Source organism: Carcharhinus amblyrhynchos, unplaced genomic scaffold (assembly GCF_965287045.1).
Source record: "Carcharhinus amblyrhynchos unplaced genomic scaffold, sCarAmb.v2.hapA scaffold_45, whole genome shotgun sequence".
Classification (NCBI taxonomy): Eukaryota; Metazoa; Chordata; class Chondrichthyes; order Carcharhiniformes; family Carcharhinidae; genus Carcharhinus; species Carcharhinus amblyrhynchos.
In genome coordinates, this window is record NW_027649786.1 from 2,641,622 (window position 1) to 2,658,579 (window position 16,958).

A 16,958-nucleotide genomic window follows, 5' to 3' on the forward strand; every position below is an offset into this window, starting at 1 on the left:
TCTCCATTGAGACACAGTCGATCCCCTGGCTTGGTGGTAGAGTGGGGGATACATCGGGCCATGAAGTTACAGATTGTGGTTGAATACAATTCTGCTGCTGCTGATGGTCTGTAGCGACTGGTTGCCCAGTCTGGAGTTGTTGGGTCTGTTCAGGATCGATTTCATTTCGCACACTGCCAGTCTGCACAACACGGAGGGGATCCTCAATGTGAAGATGGGACTTTGTCTCCACAAGGATTGTGTGGTTGTCAATCCCACCGATAAGGTCACGTACAGATGGATCAGCAGCAGGTAGGTCAGTAAGGATTAAGACAGATATCATAGAATCCCTACAGTGCAGGAGGCAATTTATCCCATCGAGTCTACGCTGACCACAATCCCACTCAGGCCTTAGTCACGTAAACGCACTTATTTATCCTGCTGTTCGCCCTAACACTAGGGTCAATTTAGCATGGCCAATCCACCTAACCTGCACATCTTTGGACACTAAGGGGCAATTTAGCATGGCCAATCCACCCTAACCTACACATCTTTGGACACTAAGGGACAACTTAGCACGGCCAATCCACCCTAACCTACACATCTTTGGACACTAAGGGACAATTTAGCACGGCCAATCCACCCTAACCTACACATCTTTGGACACTAAGGGACAATTTAGCACGGCCAATCCACCCTAACCTACACATCTTTGGACACTAAGGGACAATTTAGCACGGCCAATCCACCCTAACCTACACATCTTTGGACACTAAGGGGCAATTTAGCATGGCCAATCCACCCTAACCTGCACATCTTTGGACATTAAGGGACAATTTAGCATGGCCAATCCACCCTAACCTGCACATCTTTGGACACTAAGGGACAATTTAGCACGGCCAATCCACCCTAACCTACACATCTTTGGACACTAAGGGACAATTTAGCATGGCCAATCCACCCTAACCTTCACATCTTTGGACACTAAGGGACAATTTAGCACAGCCAATCCACCCTAACCTGCACATCTTTGGACACTAAGGGACAATTTAGCATGGCCAATCCACCCTAACCTTCACATCTTTGGACACTAAGGGACAATTTAGCACAGCCAATCCACCCTAACCTTCACATCTTTGGACACTAAGGGACAATTTAGCATGGCCAATCCACCCTAACCTGCACATCTTTGGATTGTGGAAGGAGACTGGAGCACTGAGAAGAATCCCACGCAGACACAGCGAGGATGTGCACACAGACAGTGACCCGAGTCTGGAATTGAACCTGGGTCCCTGGCACAGTGAGGCAGCAGTGCCGCCCACGTCTCTCCTTTGCAGTTCCCTCACCGCATGCCGCAGAGCCTTGAGGAGCCGGCCAGCTCAGTTATTAGTGCTGCAGCTGAGCCACTTTTGGTGACAGACATTGAAGTCCCTAACCAGAGTATATTCTGCACCCTTATCACCCTCAGTACTTCCTCCAGGTGGCATTCAACATTCATCAGCTGGGGCTTGGCCTATATTGTTGGTGGGTCAGGGCATACCCGGGGTTAGAGATGGTGGTCCATGGTCCATCTCCAACACTTCCCTTCTCTTCCTTGACCTTGCTGTCTCTATTTCTGGTAATAGAATGACCATCGATATCGATTACAACACACCGACTTTCACAGCTACCTCCACTGCAGCTCTTCAAATCTTACTTCTTGTAAGAACTGCATCCCATTCTCCCAGTTTTTCTGTTCCGATAATAAAATTACACTTCTGACATGTTCTACCTCTCTCCTTAACTGAGGTTTAACTGTGGTTAATAGGGTGCTCACCGAGTTTGACTCATTTCCCATTCCTCTGCCCTCACTCCTTCCCTTCCCTCCCAGAAGGATGATAGGATCCTCCTTGTCCTCACTTCCCACCCCACCAGCCTCCAAATTCAAAGGATCAGCTGGGGTCGTAGAGGTTTACAGCCTGGAAACACACCAATTTGTCCATTACTCCCAGTTTTTACCATTAAGCTCATCCCAATTGTCCACATTTGGCCCATATCCCTCTATACCAATCTTACCCACGTAACTGTCTAAATGCTTTTTAAAAGACAAAATTGTACTGCCTCTACTGCTACCTCTGACACCTTGTTCCAGACACTCACCACTCTCTGTGTGAAAAAAGTTGCTCCTCTGGACCCTTTTGATGCTCTCCCCTCTCACCTTAAACCTATCCCCTCTAGTTTTAGACTCCCCTACCTTTGGGAAAATATGTTGACTATCTAGCTGTTCTACGCCCCTCAATATTTTATAGATTGCTATAAGATCACATCTAAGCCTCCTGCGCTCCAGGGGGAAAAAAGTCCCAGTCTATCCAGCCTCTCCTTATAACTCAATCCACCAAGTCCCAGTAGCATCCTAGTAAATCTTTTCTGTACTCTTTCTAGTTTAATAATATCCTTTCTATAAGAGGGTGACCAGAACTATACACAGTATTCGAAGTATGGCCTTACCAATGTCTTGTACAACTTCAACAAGACGTCCCAACTCCTCTGTTCTGACAATGAAGCCAAGCATGCTGAATGCCTTCTTCACCACCCTGTCCACCCATCACTCCACCTACAAGGAGCAATAAACCTGGACCCCGAGATCTCTCCCTCTTCTGTCATTTCCACAAACACCAGCATGAAACACACCTTCCCCTCACTCACATTGCCAGCATTCTGCAGGGACCGCTCTCTCCACAACACCCTGGTCCAGACCTCCATCACTTCCAACACCCTGTTTCTTTCCCACGTTGCAGGAGATACAACACCTGCCTCTTTACCGCCTTCCTCCTCACCGTTCAAGGCCCCAAATACTCCATTCAGGTTAAGCAGCGATTCCCTTTACATCCTCCAGTTTTGTCAGTGCTCGATGCACTCTACACTGGGGAGACTGAACGCAGACTGAGTGACTGCTTTTTGGAACACCTTCACTCAGCCGCAAGCATGGCACCAACCTTCTCGTTCCTTGCTATTTTAACTCAATACCTTGCACTCATCTGCACAAATGTCTGTCCTCGGCCTGCTGCAATGATCGAGTGAAGACTGGATGCTGGCTGGAGGAGCAGCATCTCATCTTCCAGTTGGGCATGTCGTAGCTTCAGGATTCAGCAGTGAGTTTGGCGATGTGTTAACGTGGCCCCTTTAAGAGAGGGGGGGGGTGTCCTCTGTGGGCCATGTGACTGGGCCAGAGCCAATGGAGTGCAAGTACATGAACCTGAGCCAATCAGGAGTGCAGTCCCTGGGCTGAAAGGTTTCAGTTGGCGTCAGGATGTTGTTTGGAGTAGATCTATTTTGTTGCTCTGTTAAACCCTTCATTGGATATAGTTCTTATCAATCAATCAATAAATACTTAGTTATTTGTTGCATCGAGTTGCTTCAGGTATTACTGGCAGCTTTAGTGACCTATCCCCATGTTAAACCATTTTAAAAATTACTCGATGCAGGTGTTAGCTCATTGTAAACCCCCAATCCTCTCCCCTCCTGGGCAATCTGTCTTTTCTTCTAAATGTTGGCACTTGTCACAATCTCTCACAATTACACTTTGAAATCTAACACATCTAAACATAACACTAGGTAGCACGGTGACACAGTGGGTTAGCACTGCTGTCTCACAGCGCCAGGGACCCGGGTTCCATTCCCGGTGACACAGTGGGTTAGCACTGCTGCTTCACAGCGCCAGGGACCCGGGTTCCATTCCCGGTGACACAGTGGGTTAGCACTGCTGCCTCACAGCGCCAGGGACCCGGGTTCCATTCCCGGTGACACAGTGGGTTAGTGCTGCTGCCTCACAGTGCCAGGGACCTGGGTTCCATTCCCGGTGACACAGTGGGTTAGTGCTGCTGCCTCACAGTGCCAGGGACCTGGGTTCCATTCCCGGTGACACAGTGGGTTAGCACTGCTGCCTCACAGTGCCAGGGACCTGGGTTCCATTCCCGGTGACACAGTGGGTTAGTGCTGCTGCCTCACAGTGCCAGGGACCTGGGTTCCATTCCCGGTGACACAGTGGGTTAGTGCTGCTGCCTCACAGTGCCAGGGACCCGGGTTCCATTCCCGGTGACACAGTGGGTCAGCACTGCTGCCTCACGGCGCCAGGGACCCGGGTTCCATTCCCGGTGACACAGTGGGTTAGTGCTGCTGCCTCACAGCGCCAGGGACCCGGGTTCCATTCCCGGTGACACAGTGGGTTAGCACTGCTGCCTCACAGCGCCAGGGACCCGGGTTCCATTCCCGGTGACACAGTGGGTTAGCACTGCTGCCTCACAGTGTCAGGGACCTGGGTTCCATTCCCGGTGACACAGTGGGTTAGCGCTGCTGCCTCACGGCGCCAGGGACCTGGGTTCCATTCCCGGTGACACAGTGGGTTAGCGCTGCTGCCTCACGGCGCCAGGGACCTGGGTTCCATTCCCGGTGACACAGTGGGTTAGCACTGCTGCCTCACAGCGCCAGGGACCCGGGTTCCATTCCCGGTGACACAGTGGGTTAGCACTGCTGCCTCACAGCGCCAGGGACCCGGGTTCCATTCCCGGTGACACAGTGGGTTAGCACTGCTGCCTCACAGTGTCAGGGACCTGGGTTCCATTCCCGGTGACACAGTGGGTTAGCACTGCTGCCTCACAGTGTCAGGGACCTGGGTTCCATTCCCGGTGACACAGTGGGTTAGCACTGCTGTCTCACAGCGCCAGGGACCCGGGTTCCATTCCCGGTGACACAGTGGGTTAGCACTGCTGCCTCACAGCGTCAGGGACCTGGGTTCCATTCCCGGTGACACAGTGGGTTAGCGCTGCTGCCTCACAGCGTCAGGGACCTGGGTTCCATTCCCGGTGACACAGTGGGTTAGCGCTGCTGCCTCACAGCGTCAGGGACCTGGGTTCCATTCCCGGTGACACAGTGGGTTAGCGCTGCTGCCTCACAGCGCCAGGGACCCGGGTTCCATTCCCGGTGACACAGTGGGTTAGCACTGCTGCCTCACAGTGTCAGGGACCTGGGTTCCATTCCCGGTGACACAGTGGGTTAGCACTGCTGCCTCACAGTGCCAGGGACCTGGGTTCCATTCCCGGTGACACAGTGGGTTAGCACTGCTGCCTCACAGCGCCAGGGACCTGGGTTCGGTTTCTGACTTGGGTCACTGTCGGGATGGAGTTTGCACGTTCTCTTGGTGTCTGCGTGGGTTTCCTCCGGGTGCTCCGGTTTCCTTCCACTGTCCAAAGATGTGCCAGTTAGGTGCACTGGCCGTGTAAATTGCCCGTTCATTCCTGGGATGTGTAGGTTAGAGGGATTAGCCGGGTAAATGTATGGGGTTGTGGGGATAGAGCCTGGGGGTGGTATTGTTGTCAACGATGCCCTGCATGCCAACCATCCTACACAGGCCGTGTCCCCGTAACCCTACGTATTTACCCCACTAATCCCCCTGACACTAAGGCTCAATTTTGCATGGCCAATCCACCTAACCTGCATATCTTTGGACTGTGGGAGGAAACCGGAGCACCTGGGGGAAACCCATTGCCAAGGCTGGAATTGAATCCAGGTACCTGGAGTTGTGAGGTAGCAGTGCTAACCGCTGTACCACTGCGCTGACCTCGCATCCAGCATCTGAAGTATGTTGCTTATTATGGCGATGTTGGTATCTGGGCTGTTTACTGCGAGGTCTGATTCTATAAGTATGACAATGTCAGGCTAATGCTTCATGAGTCTGGAAGGCAACTCTTCCCATTTTGGCACAAGCCTCCAGATGTTAGTAAGGAGGACTTTGCCAGGTTGACAGAATTGGATCTGGTGTTGTTATTTGTGGTGTCTAAGTGGATACCGGGATAGTTCATTTTATAGTGGCATGAGCTACACCATTTCAAGGAAATAAATGCAACAGCTATCACCAGAGAAGAAGAACTGGGGAAACTAATGGGATTAGACCTGATGGGTCGCATCCTAGGATACTGAAGGAAATAGCTACCGAGATAGTGGATGCCCGAGCATTAATCCAAGAACCCTTAGATGTTCAAGTGGATTGGAAAACTGCCAATGTAAGACCTTTATTCAACAAGGGAGGGAGACAAGAAACAGGTAACTCTTGTCCAGTTAACATCTGTCAGTGGGAAAATGTTAGACTCCATTATAAGGGATGCAATAGCAGAGCATTAAGAATTACATAAAGTAATCAAACAGAGTTAGCGAGGCTTTGTGAAGGGGATATCATGCCTGAGAAATTCATCAAAATTCTTTGAGCTGGTAATGAGCGGGATAAAGGGGAACCAGTAGATGTAATATACTTGGATTTCCAGTTTGATGAGGGACTGCACAAAAGACTACATAATAAGATAAGAGCCCGTGGTGCTGAGGGTAGGATATTAGCATGGATAGAGGATTGGCTAAGTGATAGAGTTGGGATCAGAGGGGTGCTTTCAGGATGGCAACCTATAACGAGAGGAGTGCCACAAGGATTAGTGCTGGGCCCACAATTATTTGCAATATCTATTACTGACTTGGAGAAGGGAAGTGAATATACTATACAAAGTTTGTGGATGACACAAAAATAGGCGGGAAGGCAAGTGGTGAAGATGACACAGAGTCTGTAGAGAGATATATCAATTAAATCGGTTGGACTTAAACCTGGTGTTGTCAGACTTCTCACTCTGTAGAGAGACACAGAGAGGTTTGGTAAGTGGGCAAAAACTTGGGAGATGGAATAGAATGTGAAGTTATGCACTTTGATTGGGCAAATAAAAGAGCTGAATATGATTTAAATGGAGAAAGACTGCAGAAAGCTGCAGCACAGAAGGATTGGGGGGGGTCCTCATTCATAAATCACTAAAACCTAGTATGTAAATTCAGCAGATAATAGGGAAGGCAAGTGGAATGTCGATCTTTATTTCAAATAGAATGGAGTATAAAGTAGGAAAATCTACCTAAAACTATATAAGATACCACTTAGAGCATAACTGGAATTCTGTTGTGAGGAAAGGTAGATTTGATTTGATTTACTATTGTCACATGCATCAGTATACAATGGACAGTATCATTTCTTGCGAGCTATACAGACAAAGCAACTGTTCATAGAGAAGGAAAGGAGAGAGTTCGGAATGTAGTGTTACAGACATAGCAACGGTGTAGAGAAACATCAACTTAATGCGAGGTAGAGTCATAGAGGTTTACAACATGGAAACAGGCCCTTCGGCCCAACTTGTCCATGCTGCTCCTTTTTTTAAGCCCTAAGCTAGTCCCAATTGCCCGCGTTTAGCCCATATCCCTCTGTACCCATGTAATTGTCTAAATGGAACTTCTTCACTCAAAGGGTGGTGAATCTCTGGAATTCTCTGCCCGTTGAAGTGGTGGAGGCTGCCTCGCTAAATATTTTTAAGACACGGGTAGATAGGTTTCTGATAGACAAGGGGATTAAGGGTTATGGGGAGAAAGCGGGAAAGTGGAACTGATCCACTTCAGATCAGCCATGATCTTATTGAATGGCGGGGCAGGCTCGAAGGGCTAGATGGCCGACTCCTGCTCCTATTTCTTATGTTCTTTTTAAAAGACAAAATTGTACCCGCTTCTACTACTACCTCTGGCAGCTTGTTCCAGACACTCACCACCCTCTGTGTGATAAAACTGTCCCTTTGGACCCTTTTGTATCTCTCCCCTCTCACCTTAAACCTCTGCCCTCTCGTTTTAGACTCCCCTATCTTTAGGAAACGATATTGACTACCGAGCTGATCTGCGCCCCTCACTATTTTATAGACCTCTATAAGATCACCCTCAGCCTCTACGCTCCAGGAAGAAAAGGTCCCAATCTATCCAGCCTTTCCTTATGACTCAAACAATCAAGTCCCGGTAGCATCCGAGTAAAACCTTTTCTGCACTCTTTCTAATTTAATAATACCCTTTCTGTAATAGGGTGACCAGAATTGTACAAGTGTGGCCCATTCAAAAGTCTGACGGCAGCGGGGAAGAAGCCGTTCTTGAGCAGTTGGTACATGACCTCAGATTTTGTAACCAGCATCGTACACCAGTATTTTGTATTGTATTCTGTATACCGGCATTGGAAACAATCCAAAGAATGTTCACCCTGGGTATGGAGGGATTTCCTTATGAGGAGGGGTTGAGTGGGTCAGGGATCCTGTGCTTGTAGGAGTTTAGAAGAATAAGAGGTGACCGTATTGAGACATTTAAAATTCTTTGGGGGCTTTACAGGGTAGAGGTTGTTTACCCTTGTGCGAGGACCAAAGTGCATAATCTCAGAGTAAAGGCATTGCCCATTTAAGACAGAGACGAGAAGGAATTTCTTCTTTACATGGAATCTCTCCAGTGCAGAAGACGGCAATTTGACCCATCAACTCGTCACTGACTGTCCAAAGAGCATCTTACCCAGACACCCACCTGCCCCCTCTCTCCCCCAGCTCTCCCCTCCCAGCCCGATCACTGTAACCCTGCGCATTTACCACAGATAATCCACCCAACCTACACATCTCTGGACTGTGGGAGTAAACCAGAGCACCCGGAGGAAATTCACACAGATGTGACGACAACGTATAATCTCCGAGCAGACAGTGACCCAAGGCCAGAATAGAACCCGGGTCCCTGGCGCTATGAGGCAGCAATGCTAACCCACTGTGTCACCAGGAATGGAACCCGGGTCCCTGGCACTGTGAGACAGCAGTGCTAACCCACTGTGTCACCGGGAATGGAACCCGGGTCCCTGGCGCTGTGAGGCAGCAGTGCTAACCCACTGTGTCACCGGGAATGGAACCCGGGTCCCTGGCGCTGTGAGGCAGCAGCGCTAACCCACTGTGTCACCGGGAATGGAACCCGGGTCCCTGGTGCTGTGAGGCAGCAGCGCTAACCCACTGTGTCACCGGGAATGGAACCCGGGTCCCTGGCGCTGTGAGGCAGCAGTGCTAACCCACTGTGTCACCGGGAATGGAACCCGGGTCCCCGGCGCTGTGAGGCAGCAGTGCTAACCCACTGTGTCACCGGGAATGGAACCCGGGTCCCTGGCGCTGTGAGGCAGCAGTGCTAACCCACTGTGTCACCGGGAATGGAACCCGGGTCCCCGGCGCTGTGAGACAACAGTGCTAACCCACTGTGTCACTGGGAATGGAACCCGGGTCCCTGGCGCTGTGAGACAGCAGCGCTAACCCACTGTGTCACTGGGAATGGAACCCGGGTCCCTGGCGCAGTGAGACAGCAGTGCTAACCCACTGTGTCACTGGGAATGGAACCCGGGTCCCTGGCGCTGTGAGGCAGCAGTGCTAACCCACTGTGTCACTGGGAATGGAACCCGGGTCCCTGGCGCTGTGAGGCAGCAGTGCTAACCCACTGTGTCACCGGGAATGGAACCCGGGTCCCTGGCGCTGTGAGGCAGCAGTGCTAACCCACTGTGTCACTGGGAATGGAACCCGGGTCCCTGGCGCTGTGAGGCAGCAGCGCTAACCCACTGTGTCACCACTCAGAGGGTAGTAAACCTGTGGAATTCTTTCCTGCAGACGGCTGTAGAAGCTCAAGGCTGAGATAGACAGATTTTTAATCAGTAAAGGGAATCAGAGGCTTTGGGGATAAGGTGGGAAAGTGAAGTTAAAGATTATCATTTCGGATCAGCCACGATCAAATAAAACGGTGGAGTAAAGGCTGAGGGGTTGAATGGCCTATTACTGCTACCCCTTCCTCCTCCTGTTCCACTCTCACTCTGTGTTTGTACTTCAAACATTGAGAGTCTTCAATTAACATTGTTCATATTTTCAGCTCCTGCGCATAAATTGCTCCGTCCATCAGTAACATCACTGTGACTTCCTTACCCGCCAGCTCTTTCTCTTTGTTTGTCAGCATCTGATCAGCCTGTAGCACGGAGTCAGCTTCTGTCATTTTCAGTTTCATGAACTTGTCCAAGGTCTCTTCAGCCTGTGAGTGCGGGGGAATGAGAAAGGGAGGTCAGCGAAAGAAACTTTCACCTTCAGAACTTCACACTGATTTATCACCAACAGGTAGAAATGTTGAGAAAGGGAAGCTGGTTTGTTGCTGAGATTTCGATCTGATATACATGTTGGGGTGGGAGTACGCTGGTCTATCACTCCTGTCGGATTGTCAGGACAGGAATACTCACTAACTTATTACAGAGATTCTGTGGGCAGCACGGTAGCACACTTGTTAGCACTGCTGCTTCACAACTCCAGGGTCCTGGGTTCGATTCCCGGCTCGGGTCACTGTCTGTGTGCAGTTTGCACATTCTCCTCGTGTCTGCGTGGGTTTCCTCCGGGTGCTCTCACAGTCCAAAGATGTGTGGGTTAGGTGGCTTGGCTGTGCTAAGAAATTGACCGTAGATGCATAGGTTAGAGGATTAGTGGGTAAAATATGTGGGGTTCGGCCTGGGTGGGATTGTGGTCAGTGCAGACTCGATGGGCTGAATGGCCTCTTTCTGTACTGTAGGGTTTCTATGAGAATTCGATCTGATATACATGTTGGAGTAGGAGTATTCTGGTCTATCTATCTACAGTCCTGTTGTATTGCTCAAGAAAGACGTCTCACTGGCTTACTCTGCAAAAAGGCACTCTTTATTTCCCAGGTTAACGGGGACACTTCCTCTTTCCATCGACCTTTCTGCATCCTGACAGTACGTACAGTCAGACTTTGTTTTTTCCTGTAGCTAATTACTCCTGGAATATGTTGCTATTCTGTCACGGGGGGCTTATAGCTTGATGGGCAATACACATCAAGCACATTCACACACACAGAAAGACAAAGGGGACAATTTACCATTAACAATCCACCTAACCTGCGCATCTTTGGAAACCCACGCAGACATGGGGAGAACGTGCAAACTCCACACAGACAGTCAGCCAATCGAAGCCAGGTCCCTGGAACTGCGGCAGCAGTGCTAACACTGTGCCACCGTGACACTAACTAACAAAAATCATTTCTGGAGCGTTTTAGTTAATGTAAAATTGCGTGAGATTCCCTGCTGGAGACCAGAGCTAAACGGGTAGATAATACTTACCTTATTCCCTTTCCCGGGAGTCGAGTGGAACTGCAGAATCACCTTCTGACGATCTTGTTCGTAGAGTTGATACCCACCACGCTGAGTGTAAAATCCTTCTTTTAGTTTCTTCACCATCTGAGTGGACAGGGTCTCCAGCAGGTTTGTACACTTCTCAATGGAAGCAGCTTCATTCTTTTTACAAAATTCATCGTAATGGTTTTTTATATCGGTCTGACAACGAGAGAAAATTCAGATTGTAAACTTGGTCAAACAACAGCATAGGAGTAGGAATCGGATCGGGTCTGAGTTAGCCTGGAAGAACTAATAACTGTTAATACTAGAAAATGTTGGGAAAATCATTGCAAATCCGTAAACATCTGGGGAGAGAATTTAACTCACCGGATCATTATCAGAGGCCTCTGGATTATGTTTCGGACAACACACATCATGAATATTATATATAGGATGCAAGACTGGGTGGAGAAGTGGCAGATGGACTTCAACGCGGATAAATGTGTAGTGGTCCATTTTGGCAGGACCAATGAGATGAAGGAGTACAATATCAAGGGCAGGAGTCTTGGCTGTGTTGAGGAGCAGAAGGATCTTGGGGTCCAGGTCCACAGGACTCTTAAATTGACCTCACAGGTGGAGGATGTGGTCAAGAAGGCGTATGGTGTACTGGCCTTCATTAACCGAGGGATTGAGTTTAGGAGTCGGGAGGTAATGCTGCAACTTTATAAGACCCTTGTCAGACCCCACTTGGAGTACTGTGCGCAGTTCTGGTCGCCTCACTATAGGAAGGATGTGGAAGCTATTGAGAGGGTGCAGAGGAGATTTACAAGGATGTTGCCTGGATTGGGAGGCATGCCTTATGAGGATAGGTTGAGGGAGCTGGGACTCTTCTCCCTGGAGAGACGAAGGTTGAGAGACGACCTGATAGAGGTTTATAAAATGTTGAGAGGAATAGATAGGGTGGATTCTCGGAGGCTATTTCCCAGGGCTGAAATGGTCACTACGAGAGGACGCAGGTTTAAGGTGCTGGGAAGCAAGTACAGAGGAGATGTCAGGGGTAAGTTTTTCACTCAGAGGGTGGTGAGTGAGTGGAATCGGCTGCCGTCAGTGGTGGTAGAGGCGAACTTGCTGGGGTCTTTTAGAAGACTTCTGGATGAGTATATGGGATTTAATGGGATTGGGAGTTACAGATAGTTCTATGGCTCAGTAGATATGGATGTGTTCGGCGCAACTTGTGGGCCGAAGGGCCTGTTTGTGCTGTAGTGTTCGATGTTCTATAACAGTCATGTGTCCAGGGAAAATCACTGTTGATTTGTCTGTGGGTTCGTCGAGTACGAGTTCCCCTGGTAACAGGCAATGGCCGTACCAGCTGCAACTTGTTACCTGAGCCTTTTAGAAGGGAGGCTCAGGACTGGGCGTTATAATATAATATTCCCCCTGCAACCTCCTTACCTGCCAGCTCTTTATCCTTGTTTGCCAGCATCTGGTCAGCCTGTAGCTGACTAAAGTTAAAGTTTATTTATTCATCACAAGTATTGCTTACATTAACTCTGCAATGAAGTTACTGTGAAATTCCCCTAGTTCCTTTCCAGTCAGGCTTCCTTACACAAGATGAACAAAAATAGGATACATTGGTTGTGGGAAAAGGGTGTGGAGGGCCGAGGAGGTAAGAGGTGGGAGGTGGATGGCATGGTGGCAGAGTAATTAGCCTCACAGCACCAGGGACCCAGGTTCAATTCCGGCCTCGGGTCACTGTGTGTATCGAACCTGCACATTCTCCCCATATCAGCGTGGGTTTCCTCCAGGTGCTCCGGTTCCCTCCAACACTCCAAAAGACATGCTGGTCAGGTGCTAAATTCTCCCTCAGTGTACCCAAACAGGCGCTGGAGTGTGGTGACTAGGGATTTTCACAGTAACTTCATTGCAGTGTTAATGTAAGCCTACTTGCAAAGCTAATAAATAAAAAATCAATTCAAAAAAAAGACAAGTGCAAGCAACAAAGATCTTATCATAAATGGAGAAGGTGATATTCTGCAAATTTTTTAGAAGGAAACCAGGATATATCTCGACAATCTCTCAGCTGTTCATTGGCCATGTTATTTAACAAAATATAATGTGCAAATAACTGGTGGAAAACTGTAAATATAGATGCGACATTAAATGTGATGGAGTAGACGCCCAGTGAGAGCTGGCAATATGAATATATGTTGGGTTATACAGCTGGTTATATGGTGTGAATGTTCCAGGTTAATGAACTGGAATAAGTTAGCGATTTACCAGTTTCTGAGTAGGAGTAGAGCCAGGGGGAACAGTTTTGGGGAAAAGGGGAGTGGGGTGAACTATTCCTCTAGACACAGCTTTTACTTCCTTACCTGTTCAGTGGGCGGAAAATCTCAGCAATAATCGGAATGTGACTGCATCCTAACTCCCAAGGGATACCACTCATATACTGTCTGTGTGGCGTGGGAGGGGATGGGGTTTGTGTTGGAGGAAGGATTGGGCAGCGTGGGGTGGGGAGGGGGGCTCCAGTAGTTTTCTACTTGCCTAGAAAATCATCAAGTCAGATCTGAACAGTGCAAAATGTACGATTAAATGACTATTTAATCATCTTTAGGGAACCAGCGAGTGATTTCATCCTAAGATGAAAAGGAGAGGATCTGAATGTACACTGATGTTGTTGGTGCTGGATCTTTGGAGAAGGTAGGCCCTTAAAATGGCCAATTCCTTTAAACTGTCTTCATTTTATTGTGGTTTAAGTTCTCACCAGTAGCTTATTGTAATAAACCTGATCCTGGTCTTTGAAAGAATTCTTCATGAAGAATTCGCAGGCCTCTTTCCGACACTGACTGTCCACCTTTGCCAGTTCTTCCGTTTCAGCCGGTGGTTTCACCCCCAGGTCCATTTGTTGTTTATAGAGGGCGATGCCATCTGCGACGGCAGCTTCATTTTCACTCTTCACCATACTGGTGACAGCATCCTCTATACAAGGTACTGCCCCACTGGCAATGGCCTCAACGTAGATCTTAGCTAACGCTGCCAACTCTGCAATAAACATCAGAATAATCAGCTCATTATAGAATATTTGTAAATGTGGAGGGTTAACCCTCCTAGTGAGGGTGACATACTCAACCACACGACCTCCAATCCAGCTCTGACTGCCATTAAATTGCTGGTGTCAGTCAGAGACTAAAGGCAGACTTTTAACATTAAAGTGAAAATTGCCACTGAGGGTTTCGTGTTCTGAGACTTGGACACAAATCTCAGTCTGCCTACTGTTGGATGTGAACACTCAGATGAGGACAGTCCGAAATAGAAAATATTCCTTTCCCTCCCATCTCGATAAGCAACAAACTTAGAAAGGAGAAAAGAGAGAGCTGAACAGACCAAGTGCAAAGCTATTAAAGAGTTTGTTAAATATAACAGCAGCCAATAACGCTCCAGTGAGCTGACGTAGAACGTCGAACACTACAGCACAAACAGGCCCTTCGACCCACAAGTTGCGCCGATCATATCCATACCTACCAAGCCATAGAACTATCTGTAACTCCCAATCCCATTAGATCCCATATACTCATCCAGAAGTTTTTTAAAAGACCCCAGCGAGTTTGCCCCTACACGGCAGCCGATTCCATTCACTCACCACCCTCTGAGTGAAAAACTTACCCCTGACATCTCCTCTGTACCTGCTCCCCAGCACCTTAAACCTGTGTCCTCTCGTAGCGACCATTTCAGCCATGGGAAATAGCCTCCAAGAACCCACCCTATCTATACCTCTCAACATTTTATAAATCTCTATCAGGTCGCCTCTCAACCTTCGTCTCTCCAGGGAGAAGAGTCCCAGCTCCCTCAACCTATCTTCATAAGGCATGCCTCCCAGTCCAGGCAACACCCTTGTAAATCTCCTCTGCACCCTCTCAATAGCTTCCACATCCTTCCCGTAGCGAGGTGACCAGAACTGCGCACCGTTCCCTGTGACACTGACGTGACACTGACACGTGATTGTGCTGCACTTACTATGACCGTTGATCCTGTGACCACCTTTGATTGTTTTGGGCTCTGATTCAAGGTAGATGTAGTCACAAAACTTGTGGCACATCTCAACAAACTTGGGGTCAAGTTGACTTTCCTGGAGCGTTTCCACCTGGTTTAAATTCGAACTGGCCGTGGGCTGAACGAAAACGAAACATTTGCGAGACTTGAAGTAGTTCCGAATGCACTCGCGGGGCTGGTTATAATCCCTCACTTTTTGCGAGTAACCTGCATTTGGGTGAACGAGAAAACAAAAGCCACATTCGCCTGTACAAGAGTTTCGAACAACATAAAATAAAAGGTCCTAATATCCATTTCCCTGCTTTTGACCCTCACCTACTGCTTCCCTTTACTCGACTATAGTAGCGGCAATCTAAGCATCTCAGTCTTGGAAAATGTTACTCATAATAGCACCTCTTTTGAGAAGAGTTCAAGATTTTCACCACATTGTGTGAAAATGTGCCTCTGAGTTTGTTCGTGAATAACCTGTCTATAACTTTAAAATTTGGGTATGATGTGGGTGTAAATTGTTCTTGTGCAGTGTTAGGTTGTTGTCCCCTTAATAATTGGTATTCTTGTGAATTGGCCTGATGTGTACAAGATGAAAATGACTTGACCACAAATCTCCTTTTTTTAACATTACACCAAAAGTTTAAGATTGTTCAGAATCTAGTGCAGGAAACAGTTTCTCTCTGAATCGCTTGAAAGACCTCGACGCCATCTCCACTAATCGTTGGAATAGACATGTTTACGTGGCCTCATTTAACCCCTTTAGCCCTGGTACCTCTCTAGTGAAGCTAAGCCGCTCCCTCTCCAAGGCCAATAGTAACGTTGTTAGACAAAATACTGCGGACGCTGGAATCGAAAACAAAAGCAAAAAATGCTGGATTGGGTCTGACAGCGCCTGTGGAGAGAGAAGACAGCCAACGTTTCGAGCCTTCGTCAGAGCTGAAAGCAAGGATAATCAGACAAGCTTTCTACTCTGAGGATGGGGAGACAAACCGGACACGGGGAATGTAACTGGAGATGATAAAGGCTGCGAAGAGCATCCATTAAGAAGGTGTGAATGGCAGAACAGAGGTACAGATTGTTAGAGTGATATTGTTAGACTGTAGAGAGTTAGAGAGGATGCAAAACCTCAGGCTTAAGGGACGATCCTTTAAAACAGAGATGAGGAGGAATTTCCTCAGCCAGAGAGGGGGGAATCTGCGGAACTTTTTGCCACAGAAGGCTGTGGATCTTTGAGATCATAAAGAATAAATAAGTCCTTTATTAATAAGGGGGTCAGGGGTTACGGGGATGAGAAAAATATCAGCCGTGATTGAATGACAGAGCAGACTTGATGGGCTGAGTGGCCTCATTCTGCTCCTACATCTTATGGTCTCAGTCAGGAGATTTATTAGACTGGTCCCTGAGATGTGGGGCTTCAGTTCCTGGAGAGATTGGAGAAGCCGGGATTCGTCTCCTTGAAGCAGAGAAAGTTACAGGGAACGATAAGGAAATTAGGAAACACCGGATCCAATGGCAAAAGGGTCAGTAACCACAGTTTTAAGGTAATCCGCAGCAGAATTGGAGGGGAGATGAGATGATTTTTTACGCCAAGAGTTTTTATGATCAGGAATCCAGTATTGAGGAAAACAGATTCAATAATAATTATTAAAAGGGAATTGGGGGACTATTTGAAGTGGAGACATTTTCGGGGAAGTGGAAATATGGAAGGAGAAGTGGGACTAATTGGAGAGTTCTGTTATAGAAACAGCAAAGACACGATGGCCTGAATGGTCTCTGGAGCTTTTTCATTCTAGAAGTGTATTGCTCTAGTGGTGAAAATAGTGGTGATAACACGCTGGAGTAACACAAGTGCCTTGGAAAAGCAGCCCATTGTAAATTAAGGACCTCACGCAGCTCAGGCATTCTCTCTTCCACCTTCTTCCATTGGGAAAAAGAGAGAAAAGTCTAA

The 16,958-nt window shown here is 48.2% G+C and overlaps 1 protein-coding gene across 1 annotated transcript in view; it reads right to left on the reverse strand.

Moving 5' to 3' along the window:
* Positions 1–16,958, reverse strand: part of LOC145337244 (guanylate-binding protein 1-like) — a 65,642-nt gene that overhangs the window by 5,328 nt on the left and 43,356 nt on the right. The window contains exons 10-13 of the mRNA XM_080182033.1: positions 14,984–15,226; positions 13,734–14,011; positions 10,976–11,188; positions 9,780–9,882 (exon numbers count right to left, since the gene is read on the reverse strand). Coding sequence (XP_080038159.1) covers positions 9,780–9,882; positions 10,976–11,188; positions 13,734–14,011; positions 14,984–15,226 — 837 coding nt within the window. The remainder of the gene's footprint in view (positions 1–9,779; positions 9,883–10,975; positions 11,189–13,733; positions 14,012–14,983; positions 15,227–16,958) is intronic.